The 25245-nt window shown below is 42.7% G+C and overlaps 1 protein-coding gene across 1 annotated transcript in view; it reads right to left on the minus strand.

The window, feature by feature from the left end:
* The window catches only part of LOC106563032 (synaptic vesicle glycoprotein 2C), a 70940-nt gene that overhangs the window by 18115 nt on the left and 27580 nt on the right, over positions 1 to 25245 (minus strand). The window contains exons 3-4 of the mRNA XM_014128239.2: positions 16332 to 16512; positions 3471 to 3622 (exon numbers count right to left, since the gene is read on the minus strand). Coding sequence (XP_013983714.1) covers positions 3471 to 3622; positions 16332 to 16512 — 333 coding nt within the window. The remainder of the gene's footprint in view (positions 1 to 3470; positions 3623 to 16331; positions 16513 to 25245) is intronic.

A 25245-nucleotide genomic window follows, 5' to 3' on the forward strand; every position in this document is an offset into this window, starting at 1 on the left:
TGGCACTATGCATTCGAGCAGGTAGCGTTCTCCTGTCATCTGACAAACCCAGATTTACTCCAGCGTTTCCACTGCTCCAGAGTTCAATGGCGGCAAGCTTTACATCACTTCAGCCAACACTTGGCTTTGCACATGGCAATCTTAGGCTTGTGTGCGGCTGCTTAGCCATGGAAACCCATTTCATGAAGTTCCCGATGAACAGTTCTTGTGCTGACGTTACTTCCAGAGGCAGTGTGGAGTTTTGCAAATGAGGACAGACGATTTTTACGTGCTAGGTGCTTCAGCACTCAGCGGTCCTGTTCTGTGAGCTTGTGTGGCCTACCACTTCGCGGCTGAACCGTTGTTTCTCCTAGACGTTTCCACTTCACAATAACAGCACTTACAGTTGACAGGGGCAGCTCTAGCAGGGCAGAAATTTGACGAACTGACTTGTTGGAAAGGTGGCATCCTATGACAGTGCCACATTGAAAGTCACTGAGCTCTTCAGTAAGGCCATTCTACTGCCAATGTTTGTCTATGGAGATTGCATGGCGTTGTGCTTGATTTTATACACCTGTCAGCAACGGGTGTGGCTGAAATAGCCGAATCCATAATTTGAAGGGGTGTCCACATACTTTTGTATATATAGTGTATAGCTCTTTAATATGGATCAAGCGTATGGCGTAATGCTCAAGCAATAGACTTCAAAAATACATAGAAGAACCTCATTGTCATTCACCAAACATACACAATCAATAACAGTCATTATAAACCGGGTGGTTCGAGCCCTGAATGCTGATTGGCTGAAAGCTGGGGTATATCAGACCGTATACCACAGGTATGACCAAAAATGACTTTTTACTGTTGTAATTACGTTGGTAACCAGTTTATCTGCTTTGTGTCATTGTTGAGCGCAGCCACGTCTTCAACCTCCATGACAACCAAATGAAATCCAAATGCAGGCAACAACATTTGTTACAGCACTTGGGCTAGAGTCAGCAAAGATGAGGAGTTGAACTCATAGTTCCAATCCTGCGTGCAACGTAAATTGCTGTGCAACATGCTTTACCAGACTGCCATGTAACTCAAATGACAAATTCTCACCTGATGACCTGAGTCCTCTCCCAGTGCCTCAACATGGGCAGGGATCTCCCTCTACTGACTGTCTCTGACCCCTGCCATGAAATCCAAATGAAATCAGAATGCAGGAAACAACTGTTTTGTTCTAGCACTTACTTGGGCTACTGTCAGTAAAGATGAGGAAATGAACTGATGGCGGTTTATAACTCAAATTCTCACCTGATAACCTGTTCATCCTCTCCCTGCTTCAACACGGACGGTGCTCTCTCTCTCTCTCTCTCTCACTATATTGCTCTCTCTCACTCACTTTAAGCCCAGCCTTAACAATGTTAACTTATTAACATGAATTCAATTGTACTTTTATAAGCTAAATTAATGATTTACACTCTGGTAATAGGTATAGCTAGCAATCTGACTACATAGTACCTGTTTATTATGAATTGTACAGTGTAGCTTACAGTCCGCTGCACTCCCACCAAAAATCTTTGTCCTGCACTTTTCTCCTCTTTGGCATTAAGGGCACTAGCTACCTTTTCACTAGGGTGAACACTGACCCTTTGAGTGCTGCTTATCTTGAAACTGCAATTGAAAAGGAAAAGGGGAAGATCCAGATACTGTGCTGGCTTTGGTCAAAGATTTTTATTACCAACCCAAGATAGACCACAGCCTGTCATTTCCTATCGGAGCAAATTAATCATAGCGGGCAGAACAAGCAAAGAGGTGGGCAGAGCCAAGCACAAGCTAGCGAGATCATATTGCCACATTCTAGCATGTATTCCCATATTTTTGTCTTTGGAACACCTACTCTGTGATGTACGTATGTGCAATAACCCAATTCGCCCTTGCACTCTTTCTAAAAAATGCTATTCTACAAAGCTTAGTCCACTCTGTTCATAACATATGCTAGTTTTGGGAATAGAAAACTGTATTGAGATCAAATGTTTCATTGATGAGAACATTTGCAGAATGTCGGGCAAAATCCATCTCGCTCCACCTTTTCCCACTGTTGGCCACTGGGTACATCTAAAAAAATAAAAAATAAATTAAAAAAAGGCTAAATCACCTTTAGGTATCATCAAACCAAATATGGAGTTGACTTCAGGTGGTTTGGAAATTATATATATTTTTAAGATAACATGCCCACCGTCACTTTAGAGAAAACTGAACCATGGATTACAGTTTCTCCTTGCCCATAAACTACCTTCAGGCTCAGGAACCATCTAACATCATGTTGTAAAATAGTGAACTAGTCCTTTAACATCTGCTAATCTGTGTACATGACAAATAAACCTTGATTAGATTTGCAATTCGAGTGTACAGTATACAGTAACCACAGACATGCACAGCTCCTCACAGACACACTTCACATACAAAACATTACGGCTGTGAGGGTACGCCACGCCCCTCAACTTAATTCAGCAAACACACACACGAAAACACACATACACACACAGACACTGAGGTTTTCCAGGAAGAGGAGTCCTGCAGCCTCTGGCCAGCAGCAGTCAATGAAGAGTCCACTGCGGCGGAACCTATGACACACACACACGCACGCACGCACACACACACACACACACACACACACACACACACACACACACACACACACACACACACACACGGCTGCTTCACACAGAGAGACAAAGGTGTTAACGGTGTGTGGTGCGTGTGTGTGTGTGTGTGTGTGAAGACATGTCGTGTGTTTTATGAGTGCTTTTTTATCTTCTGCACTCAACAGTCTTTTATAGTAAATCAATGACTTCACTGATAATTCTACACCTGCCTACACCCACACCCACCACATTGCATACACCCCCATGCATTCACCACACCTCTTCAATCACCCCTCCTTCGTCTCTATCCTTCATTTGCTCTCCTTTTCTCTCCCTTCACCAGTCTCTCTTTTTCCTGTTCACGTTCTCCCTCGTCCCTTCTCTCTCTCTCTCCCCCTGTCTCTCCCACTCTGCTTTTCTTTATCGATCACCCTCCGTCCCTCCCTCCCTCTCTCTGTTTTTCCTTCACCCTTTAAATATCTCTGACACCGCCCACATAAATCATCTTCACTTATCCAGCTCTCCCTCCCTCCTGCTTTTTCTTTCCTTCCCTTTCCTCTATGCATTCCTCTCCGTCTCTCCTTCTCTTTTCTAACTGTTGGCCCTCTCTCCTCTATTTCGTCCTTTCTTTCTCAGATCCCCTCTCTTTCTCTCTTTCTTCCCTCTTCTCTCGCTTTGGTTGCTGTTAAATATACTTGTCCATTCTAGGATACGGGTTGCAGCCCGTTCAGGCCTAAGTTGCTTATGTCAATCACGTGACAAATGTAACTTTCCGTAGAACGGTTATTATTGGTGAACTAAGTGAGTCACTCAGATAATCCTGCACCTGATAGGAGGACAGGGCTGTCAGTCACTCACCGTAGTGTGGTATGATGAGCCAGGCCATGGCCGAGGCGTAGATCCCTCCTATCATCCAGAACATGCAGAGCCAGCTCAGGTGCTCTCCTCTCTTCTCCCTCGCCAGGAACTCAGCAAAGTAGGGGAACACGATGGGCACAGCCCCACCAATCCTGCATGGGGACATGGGAAATATAGTCAGCACTACATGGACAAATTAACTGCGAAACCTAGGATCCATTTTTGGAGTGCCCCTTTTGTCCTTTTTGTCCGGTCATTGGTGTTGTATGTGTGTTTGTGTGAGCAGTTCGGGAAACATGGCTGCTCTCATCTAACGTAATGGGACTGAGTCTGGAGAGAGAAACAGAAAGACAGAACAAGAGAAATAAAGAGTTAGAGAGACAGACAGACAGATGTAACCGATGTGAAATGGCTAGCTAGTTAGCGGTGGTGCACGATAATAGTGTTTCAATCGGTGACATCACTCGCTCTGAGACCTTGAAGTAGTTGTTCGCCGCTTTTGTGGAGCGATGGGTAACAATGCTTCGAGGGTGACTGTTGTAGATGTGTGCAGAGGGTCCCTGGTTCGAGCCCAGGTGGGGCGAGGAGAGGGACGGAAACTATACTGTTACACAGACAGAGATAGAGAGAGAGAGCGAGATCTGGTGGATGACAAAATCAATAGGCCATCAGAGGAACCAGCAGTTAGTAGCCAAACAGCCTTTCATCTGGTCCCATATGCAACACAGTATGACAGACATCAAACTATTAATAGATTACTATTTATCCACAGAGGTGTAAAGTACTTAGATAAAACTACTGTAAAGTACTACTTAAGTCGTTTTCTGGGGTATCTGTACTTTACTTTACTATTCATATTTTTAACAACTTTTACTTTTACTTCACTACATTCCTAAAGAAAATAATGTCCATTTTACTCCATACATTTTCCCTGATACCCAAAAGTACTTGTTACATTTTGAATGCTTAGCAGGACAGGAAAATGGTCCAATTTACGTACTTATCAAGAGAACACCCCTGGCATCTCTACTGCCTCTGATCTGGAGGACTCACTAAACACAAATGCTTTGTTTGTAAATTATGTCTGTGTGTCGGAGTGTATAAAAAAATAAAATAAATAGTTGAGTCTGGTTTGCTTAATATAATACATTTTAAATGATTTATAATTTTACTTTGACATTTGATACTTAAGTATATTGTGGTGGTGAAATTACAAGATTATGTTATAATACTGTTATTGCATCAAATGGTTGTTTTATGCAACAGAATAGGGTTCTTAGAACTCTATTGCGTCTGTGTGAACTGGGAGGAGCTTCTGAGATTTACCTCTGGCAACTGATTTATGATGCCTTAGGTGATAAACCTAAGGAGCCACATTCCATTAATGTGAGGAAGATGACTCCAGTCTGACTGAGCGTGCAATTCAAATCAAATCAAATGTTATTTGTCACATACACATGGTTAGCAGATGTTAATGCAAGTGTAGCGAAATGCTTGTGCTTCTAGTTCTAACCATGCAGTAATATCTAACAAGTAATCTAACCATTTCACAACAACTACCTTGTACACACAAGTGTAAAGGAATGAATAAGAATATGTACATAAAAATATATGGATGAGCGATGGCCCGAACGGCATAGGCAAGATGCAGTAGATGGTATACATATGAGATGAGAAATGTAAGATATGTAAACATTATATAAAGTGGCATTGTTTAAAGTGGCTAGTGATACATTTATTACATCCAATTTTTAATTATTAAAATGGCTAGAGATTGAGTCAGTATGTTGGCAGCAGCCACTCAATGTTAGTGATGGCTGTTTAACAGTCTGATGGCCTTGAGATAGAAGCTGTTTTTCAGTCTCTCGGTTCCAGCTTCGATGCACCTGTACTGACCTCGCCTTCTGGATGATAGCGGGGTGAACAGGCAATGGCTCGGGTGGTTGTTGTCCTTGATGATCTTTTTGGCCTTCCTGTGACATCAGGTGGTGTAGGTGTCCTGGAGGGCAGGTAGTTTGCCCCCAGTGATGCGTTGTGCAGACCTCACTACCCTCTGGAGAGCCTTACAGTTGTGGGCGGAGCAGTTGCCGTACCAGGCGGTGATACAGCCCGACAGGATGATCTTGATTGTGCATCTGTAAAAGTTTGTGAGTGTTTTGGTGACGAGCCGAATTTCTTCAGCCTCCTTAGGTTGAAGAGGAGCTGCTGCGCCTTCTTCACCACGCTGTCTGTGTGGGTAGGCCTTTTCAGTTTGTCCGTGATGTGTACGCCGAGGAACTTAAAACTTTCTACCTTCTCCACTACTGTCCCATCGATGTGGATAGGGGGGTGCTCCCTCTGCTGTTTCCTGAAGTCCACAATAATCTCCTTTGTTTTGTTGACATTGAGTGTGAGGTTATTTTCCTGACACCACACAATTTGATGATTGAGTTGGAGGCATGCATGGCCATGCAGTCATGGGTGAACAGGGAGTACAGGAGAGGGCTGAGAACGCACCCTTGTGGGTCCCCAGTGTTGAGGATCAGCGGGGTGGAGATGTTGTTTCCTACCCTCACCACCTGGGGGCGGCCCATCAGGAAGTCCAGGACCCAGTTGCACAGGGCCGGGTCGAGGCCCAGGGTCTCGAGCTTTATGACGAGTTTGGAGGGTACTATTATGTTAAATGCTGTGCTGTAGTCGATGAACAGCATTCTTACATAGGTATTCCTCTTGTCCAGATGGGTTAGGGCAGTGTGCAGTGTGATTGCGACGTCTGTGGACCTATTGGGGCGGTAAGCAAATTGGAGTGGGTCTAGGGTGTCAGGTAGGGTGGAGGTGATATGGTCCTTGACTAGTCTCTCAAAGCACTTCATGATGACGGAAGTGAGTGCTACGGGGAGATAGTCATTTAGCTCAGTTACCTTAGCTTTCTTGGGAACAACCTGGCCCTCTTGAAGCATGTTGAATTGATGTTTGTGTAATGGAAGGTACCAGGGAGAGATGGCTCGGGTTGAGAGGAACCTCATTTTGGGGGGTCAAACCCTGGTTTCCTTACATTGAGAACAGTCTTCACAGCAGATACAGCAGATTTCTTTCATACAAATCCTAACCTTTTGACCCATTCCACACATCAGTTGTTTGTCATGAACATCCAGGATGATGGACTTTGCTATAAAATGCTGTGGCTTAGTCCTGGAGGTTGGGCTCTCCACGAATCACCTACGGGTGGGTCGTTGACAAGCTCCATTACTGCAGTAATGAAATAATTGTTTTGAAGAAATCTAAAAGTCTCTCCTTTGATTAGAATAATTACCATGACAATATTTTTGCAATTACATTTACTTTTGATACTCAAGTATATTTAAAACCAAATCCTTTTACTCAAGTAGTATTTCACTGGGTGACTCACTTTTACGTGAGTCATTTTCTATTAAGGTATATATCGATTTTTTTCTCAAGTATCATTGGGTACTTTTTCCACCACTGCTTATCTGTCAATTTCTGCTGCTTTTTTTGTTAGGGTCTCTATTGATGGGTTTGTTTGGGAAGGGAACAAAATGGATACTTGTCTTGTAAACCTGAAAGTTACTTTTTCTTTCTTCTCTGTCTTATTGAGAACAGAGTGGAAGTGAGTATAAGCTACCTGTAAGTGTAGCAATTCTAGGCAAATGGTAGTAGATACCATTCCTCTGACAAGTAGTGGAAACCACCCACTGGTGGCTATTGAAGAGATGAGGAGAGAAGAGTCTTTAAATCGACATGGAAATAAAAGACAGGTATTGTATTAGATAGAACATGTTGACGCTAAGTAGGTCTGGTAGAGTGGAGCTGCAGTAAGGTGAAGTCTATGATACACACGCACGAACACACTCGTGCACACAAAACACACACGCTTACACACACACACGCTTACACACACACACACACACACACACACACACACACACACACACACACACACACACACACACACACACACACACACACACACACACAGCTGAGTGTAAATCTTTTGTGTTGCTCTGTCCAAGTGAAACCCTGCTTTAGAAACAGTCCTATGATTTATGAATCCCCTGAGGTTAAAACAGGCTGTTTCAGATTCAATTACAGTTACTTTTAATGTAAACCCACCGGAGAGCCAGGACAGGCTATGAATAATCATGTGCAACAATCACCAGCTAATCGTGCAGAGAGTGTATTAGCTAAGAGCAAAGGGCATATATTCTGTCAACGTCTCTATACATCATCTGGTTATTCATCTTTTTGCAGACATTTTCTCATTTTTCAAAAGTCTATGTAGTATCAATGTCTCGATTTTCTTGTTTACAATTTTCTTCAATTGCTAACAAGCATCGGTCAATACTGAAGCCACTTTTTCCAAAACTCTTCACACAGTCTGCATTACCAACATGCATCTTGGCCAAACAGCTAATCTCACCTCCAAACATCACTCAAACCACCAAAACTCTTCAAAGATGTGTCACGTCCTGACCAGCAGATGGAGCTGGTGTAGTAGTTTGGGGGTCAGGACGTGGCAGTCTGGTGTGTGTCTTGTGACTCCTGATCAGGAACAGCTGGGAATCATTGTTCCTGATTGGGAGTCACATATGTAGGAGTTGTTTGTCACTGGGGTTTGTGGGTAATTGTTTCTTGTTTAGTGTGTTTGCACCTGACAGGACTGTTGGCTGTCAGTTTCCTTGTTTTGTTTGTTATAGTGTTCTTTCTAATTAAATTGAAAGATGAATACTAACTCCGCTGCATTTTGGTCCATTCCTGAAGACAGCCCTTACAGAATTACCCACCAAACAAGGACCAAGCAGCGGAAGAGGAAGGAGCAGCGACAGGAGAGAAAAAGGGAGGAATGGACATGGGAGGACGTCCTGGACGGCAAGGGAGTCTACACCTGGGAAGAGATCCTGGCCGGAAGGGATCGCCTCCCATGGGAACAGGTGGAGGCACTCAGGAGAGTGGAGGCAGCTGGACAGAGGAACCATCGGGAACGTTACACTGGAACACGGTTGGCTAGGAAACCCGAGAGGCAGCCCCAAGATTTTTTTTGGGGGGGGCACACGGGTAGCTTGGCCAGGCCAGGGAAGAGCCGTAAGCCAGCTACCCGTGACTACAGGGAGGTGCAATTGAGGTGGAGGGCGCCATGTTACGCTGTGGTATGCACCATCTCGCCGATACGGACGCACAGCCCAGTTCGCCCAGTACCAGCGCCCCGCAGGTGCCAGGGCAAGGGGAGCATCGAGCCGGAAGGGGTGATGCCAACCCTACAATCAAGACCGCCAGCGCGCCATTTCGGTCCGGTGTTTCCCGCCAGACGCACTAGCATGGAGGTGCGTGTCTCCGGGCTGGCACATCCTATACCAGCCCCGCGCATCAGGAGTCTAGTGTGTCAACCCAGCCCCGCCAGTCAACAGTCGTCATCAGAGCTGCCCGCCAGTCAACAGTCGTCATCAGAGCTGCCCGCCAGTCAACAGTCGTCATCAGAGCTGCCCGCCAGTCAACAGTCGTCATCAGAGCTGCCCGCCAGTCAACAGTCGTCATCAGAGCTGCCCGCCAGTCAACAGTCGTCATCAGAGCTGCCCGCCAGTCAACAGTCGTCATCAGAGCTGCCCGCCAGTCAACAGTCGCCAGAGCTGCCCGCCAGTCAACAGTCGCCAGAGAGGTCAGACTGCGCTGAACTGCCGGAGTGGCCAGACTGCGCTGAACTGCCGGAGTGGCCAGACTGCGCTGAACTGCCGGAGTGGCCAGACTGCGCTGAACTGCCGGAGTGGCCAGACTGCGCCGAGCTGCCGGAGTGGCCAGACTGCGCCGAGCTGCCGGAGTGGCCAGACTGCGCCGAGCTGCCGGAGTGGCCAGACTGCGCTGAACTGCCGGAGTGGCCAGACTGCGCCTGAGCTGCCGGAGTGGCCAGACTGCCCCGAACTGCCGGAGTGGCCAGACTGCGCCGAGCTGCCGGAGTGGCCAGACTGCCCCGAGCTGCCGGAGTGGCCAGACTGCCCCGAGCTGCCGGAGTGGCCAGACTGCCCCGAGCTGCCGGAGTGGCCAGACTGCCCCGAGCTGCCGGAGTGGCCAGACTGCCCCGAGCTGCCGGAGTGGCCAGACTGCGCCGAGCTGCCGGAGTGGCCAGACTGCGCCGAGCTGCCGGAGTGGCCAGACTGCGCCGAGCTGCCGGAGTGGCCAGACTGCCCCGAGCTGCCGGACTGCCCAGACTGCCCCGAGCTGCCGGAGTGCCCAGACTGCCCCGAGCTGCCGGACTGCCCAGACTGCCCCGAGCTGCCGGAGTGCCCAGACTGCCCCGAGCTGCCGGAGTGGCCAGACTGCCCCGAGCTGCCAGACTGCCCAGACTGCCTGGAACGGCCAGAGCCTGAGCCGCCTCCAGGATAGGTGGGTTGGGGAGGGAGGGTGTAGCACAGTGCCGTCGTTGACGGCAGCCATCCTCCCTTACTGTTTTAGGGTTTTGTTGGGGATTTTGTTTGTTGGTGGTTTTTTGTTGTTGTGGTTAGGTGCATTCCGGGGTCTGCACCTTGAGGGGGGGGTACTGTCACGTCCTGACCAGCAGATGGAGCTGGTGTAGTAGTTTGGGGAACAGGACGTGGCAGTCTGGTGTGTGTCTTGTGACTCCTGATCAGGAACAGCTGGGAATCGTTGTTCCTGATTGGGAGTCACATATGTAGGAGTTGTTTGTCACTGGGGTTTGTGGGTAATTGTTTCTTGTTTAGTGTGTTTGCACCTGACAGGACTGTTGGCTGTCAGGTTCCTTGTTTTGTTTGTTATAGTGTTCTTTCTAATTAAATTGAAAGATGAATACTAACTCCGCTGCATTCTGGTCCATTCCTGAAGACAGCCCTTACAAGATGTCTCAAAATAATCTTGTTCGACCATAACACTGGCAACAATTCTCACTCGGAAAGCATGCATCACTCATATCACACTGACCTAAAACACACTAACAGGTAGCAATACATAAATGATGAACTTATCTTTGAAGTTTGAATGATTTTTCACATAAATCAGTATTTCATTATAGAATAAGAATAACACCTTATCACTTTGACTGTACTAAAGTATATGTAACAAGAATGAATCAGAAATGCAGCAATTTGCTTCAATAGCCTTTATTTGTTCTAGATCTTTGCACACAGTAATTTACTTGTGAAAAATAAAAAGTTGAAACAGAAAACGAATTCCTGAAATTCCAGTTTTGCAATAATAATTACAAATCAACATGTATAGTATAATCACTCATACTGTACAGTACTGTGAGGGTTCTAGTTCTCATCAACATGTATAGTATAATCACTCATACTGTACAGTACTGTGAGGGTTCTAGTTCTCATCAACATGTATAGTATAATCACTCATACTGTACAGTACTGTGAGGGTTGTAGTTCTCATCAACATGTATAGTATAATCACTCATACTGTACAGTACTGTGAGGGTTGTAGTTCTCATCAACATGTATAGTATAATCACTCATACTGTACAGTACTGTGAGGGTTGTAGTTCTCATCATGTATAGTATAATCACTCATACTGTACAGTACTGTGAGGGTTGTAGTTCTCATCAACATGTATAGTATAATCACTCATACTGTACAGTACTGTGAGGGTTCTAGTTCTCATCAACATGTATAGTATAATCACTCATACTGTACAGTACTGTGAGGGTTCTAGTTCTCATCAACATGTATAGTATAATCACTCATACTGTACAGTACTGTGAGGGTTCTAGTTCTTATCAACATGTATAGTATAATCACTCATACTGTACAGTACTGTGAGGGTTCTAGTTCTTATCAACATGTATAGTATAATCACTCATACTGTACAGTGCTGTGAGGGTTCTAGTTCTCCCTCTCCCCTGCATTTGGCCACAAGTTCTCATCAACATCACATCTTATGTCTTCTCTGGCAATGCATCATGGAAAGTATCTTCTGGAATGTCTAATCTAACCCTGGCAGTCTTCAGGAGAAGTGTCTCCACACCCCGCATTCATGCCATCCAGTAAGGACATCTGGTCATGTGGAGGGTGGTCATAAACCTTCCACCTCCATGAGGAGAAAAACTCCTCTATGGGGTTTAGGAAGTGGGAGTATGGAGGCAGGAATAGTTCTTACATCCTGGGATGTGCAGCAAGCCAGTCGGTGACTGCAGCAGAGCGGTGGAATGCCACATTATCCCACACCACAACGAAGGTAGGGGAGTTTCTTGCCCCTCTCTCCTCCGCTGGCACAAGTCGATTATGCAGGTCATCCAGAAAAGAAAGAGAGCCTGTCTGTATTGTAGGGGCCAATGAGTGGTTTGTGTAACAGCAAACCATCATTGGACAGTGCTGCACTCATTGTGATGTTAGCTCCTCTCTGGCCTGGGACATCCACGGTTGCTCTCTGTCCAATCACATTTCTTCCCCTGCGGCGTGTTTTTGCCAGGTTGAATCCAGCTTCATCCACAAAGATGAATGTATGTGCAGTTTTCCTGTCTTCCATCTCAATTACTCTCTAAAATACAGAAAATCCACAGTTTTCCAGTACTTTACATTATGCATAGCTGTGTATGTAGCCTGTTTGGTTATTGAACACACATCTTACCTGGACATATTGATACGGGAGTTCTTTCACAAGTTCACAGTTTCTCTCAAAGGGTACAGTGTACAACTGCTTCATCCTTATTTTATGTTTCTCTAGGACTCTGGCAATTGTCATTGTGCTGACCGTATTCACATTCCAAAAAGTGATATTGTCTGCCAGCACTCTGTCCCGAATTTCCCCCAGTTTTATTTTATTGTTGCCAACTACCATGTGAACAATGGCAATTTCCTGCACACCTGATAATATTCTGCCTCTCCCTCCTGTGGGAGGCAACCTTTGGATCCTACTGAAAAACACAAAACCATATATTTCAAAATGTCAGTACATGTAAAAATGTGAACATATTGTACTGTAATATGTAGTTCAATTATCATTGAAGGATGCACATCTCACCTGTTGTTTTGCCAGAAAATTCATACTATTGATGCAACTGTTGAACGCTGCAGATTTGGTTGCACCCTTAAACTGGCCTCTCAAAGAGAGACGATGGTTTACAACATGGTCAATAATTGTGGCCCTTATCTCATCAGTGACCACCTCTCTTGCTCTCCTTTGTCCTCCACGCATTCTCCCTCTCCCTGCCACTCTTCTTTCCCCACCAACCTGTCTTCCTTGATCCATGTTTCCAAACTAAACCATTCCGAAGCCGTCCTCTTTTGTCTGTTTGGTAACGAGACTTAAAACAGGACACTTGGGTGGGCTTTTAGCTGAAATTGCAATCAGCTGTGTTCAGAATGATTCAATATTCTCCTGAGATTTTCTATATGTTTCAATCTGGTTACTGCAGAAATGCACGACATTTGCCATCATTCTGTTTTGAATGTGTTTTTAACAGTTTTGGAAACAGTGTGTTAGCATTTGAAAACATGTGCTGCATATATCGTTTTGCAGGTGGTGAAGTATGAATGAGAAGAGTTCATGGATTTCGGAGAATGTGGTCATTGAATGCATTTTGTGTGAAAGCAGTGAAAAAGGATTTACAGTTTGGTCCACATACACTTCTGTTTCGCTGGCTGTGTGAAGAGTTTTGACAATGTGACTTCAGTTTTGACCAATGCATGTTAGCAATGTTTTTTATTTATTTACGAAGGACAACAACAACAAAAACGTTTTCTTTCCACTGTCAAAGTCTGATGCATCTTGTGACCTATGAACCGACTTTGAATCAGTCATAAAACAGAAACTTAAGGACATTTAGTCTGCTGTGAATGTTTAGCTAACATTTGTGTTTCCCACTCAGGGGATGGGCTGATGCCAGACAGTTAGAATAACCCCCTGTCCTGTTCTCTGACTTTGGAGGACTACACTCTTAGAGAAACGGATTCCAAAAGGGTTCTGCGGCTGTCCCCGTAGGAGAACTGTTTTTGGTTCCAGGTATAACCCTTTTTGGTAACAGGTTCCAGTTAGAAACCTCTATGGAAAGGGTTCTACATGGACCTCAAAAGAGTTCTACTTGGAACCAAAAAGGGTTCTCCTGTGGGGACAGCCGAAGGACCCTTTCAGGTATTAGATATCACCTTTTTTTCTAAGAGTGTAGAGGCAGGGAGATTGATATATAGAGAGATATATAGAGAGATATATAGATATATAGAGAGATATAGGGAGATAGAGTCATAGAAAGATAGAGAGAGATAGACAGATATAGAGAGAGATAGAAAGACAGAGAGATAGAGATTTAGAGAAATATATAGAGAATAGAGAGAGATAGAGATTTAGAGATAGAGAGCTAGAGAGAGATATAGAGCTATATAGAGCTATAGAGAGAGATAGAGACATAGGGAGATAGAGATATATAGAGAGAAAAGGAGATAGAGAGAGACAGAGAGATATAGAGATAGAGAATATATAGAGAAATAGAGAGAGATAGAGATTTAGAGCGATTGAGAGATATAGAGAGCTAGAGACAGGAAGATATAGAGAGATATAGATATATAGAGAGATACAGAGATAGAGAGAGACAGAGAGATATAGCGATATAGAGATATAGAATGAGATAGAGAGATAGAGAGATACAGAGAGATTTAGAGAGATAGAGAGATAGAGAGATTTAGAGCGATACAGACATATAGAGACATATAGAGAGGTATAGAGAGATAGATATATAGATTTAGAGAGATAGATAGATAGATTTAGAGAATTAGATTTAGAGAGATAGATTTAGAGAGATATAGAGATATAGAGAGATATAGGGAGATAGAGTCATAGAAAGATAGAGAGAGATAGACAGATATAGAGAGAGATAGAAAGACAGAGAGATAGAGATTTAGAGAAATATATAGAGAATAGAGAGAGATAGAGATTTAGAGATAGAGAGCTAGAGAGAGATATAGAGCTATATAGAGCTATAGAGAGAGATAGAGACATAGGGAGATAGAGATATATAGAGAGAAAAATAGATAGAGAGAGACAGAGAGATATAGAGATAGAGATTTAGAGAATATATAGAGAAATAGAGAGAGATAGAGATTTAGAGAGATTGAGAGATATAGAGAGCTAGAGACAGGAAGATATAGAGAGATATAGATATATAGAGAGATAAAGAGATAGAGAGAGACAGAGAGATATAGCGATATAGAGATATAGAATGAGATAGAGAGATAGAGAGATTTAGAGAGATAGAGAGATTTAGAGCGATACAGACATATAGAGACATATAGAGAGGTATAGAGAGATAGATAGAGAGATAGATATATAGATTTAGAGAGATAGATAGATAGATAGATTTATAGAATTAGATTTAGAGAGATATAGAGATATAGAGAGATATAGGGAGATAGAGTTATAGAAAGATAGAGAGAGATATAGACAGATATAGAGAGAGATAGAAAGACATAGAGAGATAGAGATTTACAGAAATATATAGAGAAATAGAGAGAGATAGAGCGATATAGAGAGCTAGAGAGAGAGACAGAGATATAGAGCTATCTAGAGATATAGATATATAGAGAGACATGAAGATATAGAGAGATAGAGAGATATAGAGAGAGATAAAGAGATTGAGAGAGATAGATAGAGAATAGAGAGATATAGAGATACAGAGAGATACAGAGAGATTTAGAGAGATAGAGAGATAGAGATGTAGAGAGAGATACAGCGCAATAGAGAGAGAGATATTGAGAATATAGAGATATAGAGAGATAGAGATTTAGAGAGATATACTGTAGAGAGATATGGAGATATAGAGAGAGATACAGCAATATATAGAGATATAGAGAGACATAGAGAGATAAAGATTTAGAGAGAGATATAGAGATATAGAGAGATATAGAGATTTAGAGAGATATAGAGATAGAGAGAGATAGAGAGATATAGAGATATAGAGAAATAGAGAGATATAGAGATATAGAGAGATACAGAGATATAGCGAGATATTGAGTGAGAGACCACTAACTCTCAACCAAGTAGAACACAATGTCATCATGGAAGACTATTAGTGATGGAGAGTGTTCAGGAACAATTTAGTAGAACTTAATGGTGTTCTGGAAGAGCGAAGGAAAATGAACTGTTTTTCAAGACAGTGGGAAGCCACATTATAAAGGACTGTAATAGAGTAGAATAGAATAGAACAGTGTATATTATAGTATAATATAGTAGAATAGAATAGAACAGTGTATAGTATAGTATAGTATAGTATAGTATAGTATAGTGTAGTGTAGTGTAGTATAGTATAGTATAGTTGAATAGAATAGAACAGTGTATAGTATAGTATAGTATAGTATAGTTGAATAGAATAGAATAGTGTATAGTATAGTATAGTATAGTATAGTATAGTATAGTATAGTATAGTGTAGTATAGTACAGTGTAGTATAGTATAGTATAGTGGAATAGAACCGTGTATAGTATAGTATAGTATAGTATAGTATAGTATAGTATAGTATAATATAGTTGAATAGAATAGAATAGAACAGTGTATAGTATAGTATAGTATAGTATAGTATAGTATAGTATAGTATAGTGTAGTATAGTACAGTGTAGTATAGTATAGTATAGTATAGTCTAGTGGAATAGAACCGTGTATAGTATAGTATAGTATAATATAGTATAGTAGAGTAGAGTAGAGTAGAGTAGAGTAGAGTAGAGTAGAATAGAACAGTGTATAGTATAGTATAGTATAGTATAGTATAGAATAGTATATTATAATAGAACAGTGTATATTATAGTATAGTATAGTAGAATGGAATAGAAAAGAACACAACAGAGTAGAGTACAGTAGAGAAGAGTAGAGTATTTTAGAATAGTGGAATAGAATAGAATAGAACAGAACAAATCCGACAACACTCACCCGAAGCCGGAGAGCATGCGGCAGAAGAGAAACATGCCGTACCCCTGGACGAAGGAGGAGAGGAAGGAGAAGAAGCCGTTGACCGACATAGCGATAAGCAGACACTGTTTACGGCCCACCTTGTCCGACAGACCACCCCAGAAGAATGCCCCAATCATCATCCCCAGGTACACTATGCTGCCTGCAGAGAGGAGGGAGAGGGAGAGGAGCGAAATCGAAAGAAAAAAAGAGAATGAAAGATAGAAAAAGAGAGCGGGAGAGAGAAGAGGGGGAGGGAGAGAGGGGCAGGAAGAGCGGGAAGAGAATTAGGTTGGATAAAAGGAGAGAGAATTTTTTTTTGAAATGTAATTTGTGTTAACTTTTTACTTGACACTTCTAGATTTGCAGCACTTGAAAATGATCTGAACCATCTGGACCAAAATGGCTTTTCAGGCAAACTGCTGACTAGGGAGGACACACACACAGTCACACACAGAGAAGCCGGTGTGTCTCACACACAGCAACTGTATCAGTATCGCTGCATGTCTGACTGTATTAGTAGAGTCCAGAGCAGAAAGAGTGATGTGATTTAACCAGGCTTGTCATTTCCCAGTCATTGATAAACCACTGAGGGGTCACAGAGATCCAATCGATCTGATTTGCCTGGGGACCTGCAGACAGACAAACCTAATAAAGAACACAGAGGCAGCCATGAAGCTACACCACTAACTGAACCTCACTATGGAAGCCTCAACACTAACTGAACCTCACTATGGAAGCCTCAACACTAACTGAACCTCACTATGGAAGCCTCAACACGAACTGAACCTCACTATGGAAGCCTCAACACTAACTGAACCTCACTATGGAAGACTCAACAAATAACTGAACCTCACTATGAAAGACTCAACACGTACTGAACCTCACTATGGAAGCCTCAACACTAACTGAACCTCACTATGGAAGCCTCAACACTAACTGAACCTCACTATGGAAGCCTAAACACACTAACTGAACACTAACTGAACCTCACTATGGAAGCCTCAACACTAACTGAACCTCACTATGGAAGCCTCAACACTAACTGAACCTCACTATGGAAGCCTAAACACTAACTGAACCTCATTATGGAAGCCTCAACACACTAACTGAACCTCACTATGGAAGCCTAAACACACTAACTGAACACTAACTGAACCTCACTATGGAAGCCTCAACACTAACTGAACCTCACTATGGAAGCCTCAACACTAACTGAACCTCACTATGAAAGACTCAACACGTACTGAACCTCACTATGGAAGCCTCAACACTAACTGAACCTCACTATGGGAGCCTCAACACTAACTGAACCTCACTATGGAAGCCTAAACACACTAACTGAACACTAACTGAACCTCACTATGGAAGCCTCAACACTAACTGAACCTCACTATGGAAGCCTCAACACTAACTGAACCTCACTATGGAAGCCTAAACACTAACTGAACCTCACTATGGAAGCCTCAACACACTAACTGAACCTCACTATGGAAGCCTAAACACACTAATAACTGAACCTCACTATGGAAGCCTCAACAGTAACTGAACCTCACTATGGAAGCCTAAACACACTAACTGAACACTAACTGAACCTCACTATGGAAGCCTCAACACTAACTGAACCTCACTATGGAAGCCTAAACACTTACTGAACCTCACTATGGAAGCCTAAACACTAACTGAACCTCACTATGGAAGTCTCAACACTAACTGAACCTCACTATGTAAGCCTCAACACTAACACTAACTGAACCTCACTATGGAAGATTCAACACTAACTGAACCTCACTATGGAAACCTCAACACGAACTGAACCTCACTATGGAAGCCTCAACACTAACACTAACTGAACCTCACTATGGAAGATTCAACACTAACTGAACCTCACTATGGAAACCTCAACACTAACTGAACCTCACTATGGAAACCTCAACACACTAACTGAACACTAACTGAACCTCACAATGAAAGCCTCAACACTAACTGAATCTCACTATGGAAGCCTCAACACTAACTGAACCTCACTATGGAAGCCTCAACACTAACTGAACATCACTATGGAAACCTAAACACTAACTGAACCTCAATATGGAAACCTCAAGACTTACTGAACCTCACTATGGAAGCCTCAACACTAACTGAACCTCACTATGGAAGCCTCAACACTAACTGAACGTCACTATGGAAGCCTAAACACTAACTGAACCTCACTATTGAAGCCTCAACACTAACTGAACCTCACTATGGAAATCTCAACACTAACTGAACCTCACTATGGAAACCTCAACACTAACTGAACCTCACTATGGAAACCTCAACACTAACTGAACCTCACTATGGAAACCTCAACACACTAACTGAACACTAACTGAACCTCACTATGGAAGCCTCAACAGTAACTGAACCTCACTATGGAAGCTTAAACACTTACTGAACCTCACTATGGAAGCCTAAACACTAACTGAACCTCACTATGGAAGCCTCAACACTAACTGAACCTCACTATGTAAGCCTCAACACTTACTGAATCTCACTATGGAAACCTCAACACGAACTGAACCTCATTATGGAAGCCTCAACACTAACACTAACTGAACCTCACTATGGAAGATTCAACACTAACTGAACCTCACTATGGAAACCTCAACACTAACTGAACCTCACTATGGAAACCTCAACACACTAACTGAACCTCACTATGAAAGCCTCAACACTAACTGAACCTCACTATGGAAGCCTCAACACTAACTGAACCTCACTATGGAAGCCTCAACACTAACTGAACGTCACTATGGAAGACCTAAACACTAACTGAACCTCACTATGGAAACCTCAACACTTACTGAACCTCACTATGGAAGCCTCAACACTAACTGAACCTCACTATGGAAACCTCAACACTAACTGAACCTCACTATGGAAGCCTCAACACTACTATAGCCTAAACACTAACTGAACCTCACTATGGAAGCCTCAACACTTACTGAACCTCACTATGGAAGACTCAACACTAACTGAACCTCACTATGGAAATCTCAACACTAACTGAACCTCACTATGGAAGCCTCAACACTAACTGAACCTCACTATGGAAACCTCAACACTAACTGAACCTCACTATGGAAACCTCAACACACTAACTAAACACTAACTGAACCTCACTATGGAAGTCTCAACACTAACTGAACCTCACTATGGAAGCCTCAACACTAACTGAACCTCACTATGGAAGCCAAAACATTAACTGAATTTCAACAGTACTATGTTCTGGCCACAGCATTTGATAAGCGAGCGTTGACTGACCTATACACTTTCAGATAAGTTTGTTTTTCCACAGGAAGTAAGTGTGATCTCTCTTCCAGTCCCATTGGACACTGGGAAATGGAGGCGGGTGGGGGGTAGTAAATAATCCACTTCACTCAGCCAGAGTCTAGATATGCTAATAAAAATGCTAATGTGTGTTTATGGGGAGAGGCGATCGTTCACAGATGCTGTGCCCCATCGCTGCCAGGAAGCCCAGAGCCCAGCCCCTCTCTGTTTTTTTTATTTAACTAGGCAAATCAGTTAAGAACAAATTCTTATTTACAATGATGGCCTACCCCGGCCAAACCCTAACCCGGACGACGCTGGGCCAATTGTGCGCCGCCGTATGGGACTCCCAATCACGGTCGGTTGTGATACAGCCTGGAATCAAACCAGAGTCTGTATTGACGCCTCTAGCACTGAGATGCAGTGCCTTAGACCGCTGTGCCACTCGGGAGCAATGCAGAGAAACAGTCCATGGTATCGGCTAACAACACCTCATTTACTTTATGACTCCCCACAGCTGGGCTGGTATCAGTCATAAAGGGGTGGGGAGGGGGAGGTTGGGGTGAGGAGGTGGGAAAAGTGAATTGGAGGAGAGGGGGGAGAGCATAGTAAACAACCTCTTCCAGAAGAGTGGATTTCCTGTAGGGTTCAACCAGGGGTCAGGGTGTAGTAGAACCTCAGACTGCATCCCAAATGATACCCTATATTCCTTATTCCTGGGACAAAATAGGTTGTCATTTGAGACTTTCCCACAGTGACACCCCAGTCTGTACCCCTTACCCACACATGTACAGTATTTATCTCCACCCAACAGCATGAATGATCCAGAGTTGCTTTGCTTTCTTAAGAGTTTTGTCCAATCAAAAATCTCAGAGTTGAATCGGAACTAGAGTCTAAGACAGCAAATCAGGAGAGTGGGGAGAGGTTTACGGATATGGATATTGACTTGCTGAAATCCATCAATGAAAGGCTTGCCAAACTTGATATATTGGATATACTACGAGAGGACATCAATGCATTATGTGCCTGTCTAGAATTCAGCCAATGTCAGATTGATGATCTAAGGAAAGAGATCACAGAGCTGAAAGGTACTGTAGACTCTTCATGGCAAGGTGGAGGTGGTGCAAAGGGAGAACAAACATCTTAAAGAAACCTTGCTTGATGTACAGTGTCGATCAATGTGGGACAATCTAATCTTTTCAGGGATACTGGAGAATGACAACAGCAGAAGCTGTGAGGACACCATCCGAGACTTTAGGTCAACTCAACTGAAACTGCCCACTGACGTTGTGCGTAATGTCACTTTCTCCAGAGTCCATAGAATAAGGAAATGGCGAAGAGCAGGGGCAGAGAACTCAGAAACATTTTGGAATGAATGATCACTTCCCCACGGAGATCAATGAAAAGGAGAAAAAAACTGAATCCCATCATGAAAGAAAAGCGTTGCCTGAACCAACGAGTCTCCTTGGTGATGGATAAACTTTACATCAACGGGCAACTATATTGGGACTCTAGAGTAACTCCCTGGCTATTCTAATCCAACTATATTGGGACTCTAGAGTAACTCCCTGGCTATTCTAATCCAACTATATCAGGACTCTAGATTAACTCCCTGGCTATTCTAATCCAACTATATAAGGACTCTAGAGTAACTCCCTGGCTATTCTAATCCAACTATATCAGGACTCTAGATTAACTCCCTGGCTATTCTAATCCAACTATATCAGGACTCTAGAGTAACTGCCTGGCTATTTTAATTCAACTATATCAGGACAGGAATAGGAATGGTGGGGGTGTAGCTCTGTACATTCAGAATCATATACCTTTTAAAAGGAGGGGTGACCTTAATGTATGTCAAATAGAGGCAGCCATATTGGTAAGATGTGTGTACAGACCTCCTAGCTCTAAGGTGTCCTATCTGGATGACTTATGCACTTAGTTTGACCAGGCCACAGGTAGTAACAGAAATGTATTTATCTTGAATGATTTTAATATCAATTGGAAGGATCATAATAATTCAAATAGAACTACATTGATAAGATATGCCGAGAGTTGTGGTTTGAAACAACAGGTTAATGATACTACTAGATCATCAACTAAGTTAGGTCACCGTTCGGACACGTGCATTGATCTGATCTCCTGTAATATACCTTTGCCATGCTTAAAAGCCAGATCAATGCCAGTGGGCTGGACAGACCATAATATTGTGACCATAACCATGAACACCAAGGTTCCAAATAAACCCCCAAGGATTGTGGTCAAGAGAAATGTTAAGACATTTAATCATGAGCTATTTCAAAATGATTTGGCTGCTGTACCCTGGGAGCTGATTTATCTAGAGGATGATTTAAATCACGCTACAGAATGTTTTATTGATTTGCTCACTGAGGTAATGGACCATCATGCCCCAGTAAGAAAGAGGACAGTTGAGGATTGTCCATCTCCATGGACTGATGATGAACTGGGTGAGGCATTTTCTCAAAGAAATATGGAAAAATGTCTTAGCAGCCAAATCTAAACTAGAAATTGGTTAACAGAATTATAGAACACTACGCAATTATGCAGTTAAACTAAATCATAAGACATTTCTTTTTTACAAAAATGCTTTTATTGTTGTAAAAACTATTCAAAAAAAGGTATAGAATACAGTTAAGGGCTTACTTGGTACATCTATTTATCATGTCCATCTAGTGTGGAGGTTGATGGGAGAACAATAACATAACCAGCTGATATTACCAATCATTTTGCAGATTTTTTGACAAAGAAAATGTATTTACTGAGCGATAATGTGAACACCCATTCCTCCAAACAAGCTATTGTCCAATGGATTGATGATCATATTATGAGCAAAAACCCTGCTCTTTTAGTCTACAAATGGCGTCAGAGGAGGTGTTAGAGGAGGTGTTAAACCTATTGAAGTCATTACCCAATGGTAAATCTACATGTTATGATCTTATGGACAATGTTTTACTTCACTATTCTGCTCCCCAGATTGCAACTCCACTGAAATACATATTTAATTGGTCACTGGAAAAGCGGACATTTCCAAATGTTTGGAAGCATGCTAAACTGTGTCCGATCCTGAATGACAGCAAAGAATCCATTACTCCTGCCAATAGTCGACCAATCAGTCTACTCCCTTCACTCAGTAAGATATTGGAGGGTATTGTGAGTAGACAAATATAGGAGTACATGGAGAAAAAGGATCTGATCACAGCCAATCATCATGCTTATCGCACAAACCATTCTACTACCACTGCATTGGTTGACATGACTGACCAGTGGCTCAATGTTATGGATAATGGCAGGTTTGTGGGTGTACTATTTTTAGATTTTAGTGCAGCATTTGATTTAGTGGATCATAAAATCATTTTGACAAAATGAATGCATTATGGTTTTAAGGAGGCATCATTGAATTGGGTACAGTCATATCTAACTGACATGCTGCAGCGAGCTGCCTTGGGCCACTTCTTTACTTAGTATACCAACGACCTTGAAGCTCAAGCTACTATATTTGCAGATGATACTACAATTCATACAGCAATACAATCGGTTCAACAGGTACAGAAAGCTCTACAAGTAGATCTGTGAAATATCAGGGAGTGGGTTTGCCGGAACAAATTTGTTTTGAACACCATGAAAACCAAGGTTATGTTGGCCTGTTCCACCAGGAAAGGCCAACACAGCATGGGATACATTTAAGCTTGGGGGGGGGAGTACAACTTGAGGAAGTGGCAGAAACCAAACTACTAGGATTGCAGCTAGACAACTGCTTATCATGGTCGTCTCAAAGCATTAATTGGGAGTCAGGTGAACTATTGTTCTGTGGTCTGGGAAAAAGCATCAGCAAGTTAAATTAGGAGGATGCAGATAGTACAGAACAAAGCAGCAAGGATTGTTTGATGGTGGAGATATGGTTCTTCTGTTGTAGTCATGCAGAATGCTCTTGGTTGGTCATCAATCAACAAGATAATTGAAAAAAGACATGCTTATTTTATTTCCTAATATACACCATTTAAAACAGCCAAACTCTATTCATAACAGTATTCAGTTAGTAAGAGACAGTCATTCAGTAAATACTAGGAATAGATTGTCCACCATCTGTGTTATCCAGACAGTAAAGAAAAATAGGCAAAATAAAATTTCGATTCAAATTAATAAAGAAATTTAATAATTTATCTGAGAAAACCAGAAACCTTTCAATATATAAATTCAAATAATACTTTAAAACCATTTAAATATAATTCATTGGAAGGTTGTGCAGGACTACGGTAGATGAAGGAATCAATCTATCTTTTCAGATTGTTAGAGTATTTATCTGGTCAATATGTCCGTGTATTATGTCTGTTTGTAACAGTGTGTTATATGTGAAAATGTGATCGTAATTTAAATTGTATTTTAATGTTTAAGGAATCCTGGAAGATTAGTCCAAATGAGGACTAAAAGAGATCCTAATCAAATCTAATCAAATCAAAACCCTCACATCTAACACAGTTTCCCGGAGTTGACTTCCATTACAAATGACTGCGTAGTAATAAGCGTTCATCAAATAAAGCTGCATTTAGTCCAACTGAATTAGAAACTAATCATAGACTTTAGAGAGATATTTCTGCAGACTGTCTATCTTTTCTCTCCTCTCCAACGGTACAGTGTGCAGCTCTGCCTCCGACCCAGAGGGAATACTTCACTAACTCAACTTTAGCTGCTGCTACTGCTGCTGCTATCTCCGCCAGACGAGACGGGAGCAGTAAGCGTCAAGCGGGGAGCGGCGCGGTGGGTTTGTCTCTATGGTAATTAGCTCTTATGTGTAAGCATAATTCCCCATCCATGCTACACTCCTCGCCACTACACTCTCAGCACGGATGAGAGGATAAAAGGAAAGGAGGAGAGGATGAGAGAGGAGGAGTGGAGAAGAGGAGAGAAGGGCGACAACAGAGAGAAACAGCTGAGTAATTCCGGAACTGGAACATTGGGTACATTCCGGGGGCTCTTTAGGGATTCCCCCCAGATTCAGGGAATCCACTGAGGTTGATGTTTGATTGACAGGTCTGTCTGAGAGCATCTATTACAAGGAATATTAGAATGGTGAAGAGAAGGAATACAGTTATATCATCTTACAACTGTTCTAAATGACACCGAACAAAAATATAAGCGCATCATGCCACAAATTCAAAGACTGAGTTACAGTTCACATAAGGAAAATTTAAATAAATAAATGAGGCCCTAATCAATGGATTTCACATGACTGGGAATACAGACACGCATCTGTTGGTCAGAGATAGCTTAAAAAAAGGTAGTGACGTGGATCAGAAAACCAGTCAGTATCTTGTGTGACCACCATTTGCCTCATGCAGCTCGACATAGCGTTGATCAGCCTATTGATTGTGGCCTGTGGAATGTTGTCCCATTCCTCTTCAATGGCTGTCCGAAGTTTCTGGATATTGGCGGGAACTGGAACACGCTGTCGTACACGTCGATCCAGAGCATCCCAAACATGCTCAATGGGTGACATGTCTGGTGAGTATGCAGGCCATGGAAAAACTGGGACATTTTCAGCTTCCAGGAATTGTATATAGATCCTTGC

Source organism: Salmo salar, chromosome ssa11, assembly GCF_905237065.1.
Source record: "Salmo salar chromosome ssa11, Ssal_v3.1, whole genome shotgun sequence".
Classification (NCBI taxonomy): Eukaryota; Metazoa; Chordata; class Actinopteri; order Salmoniformes; family Salmonidae; genus Salmo; species Salmo salar.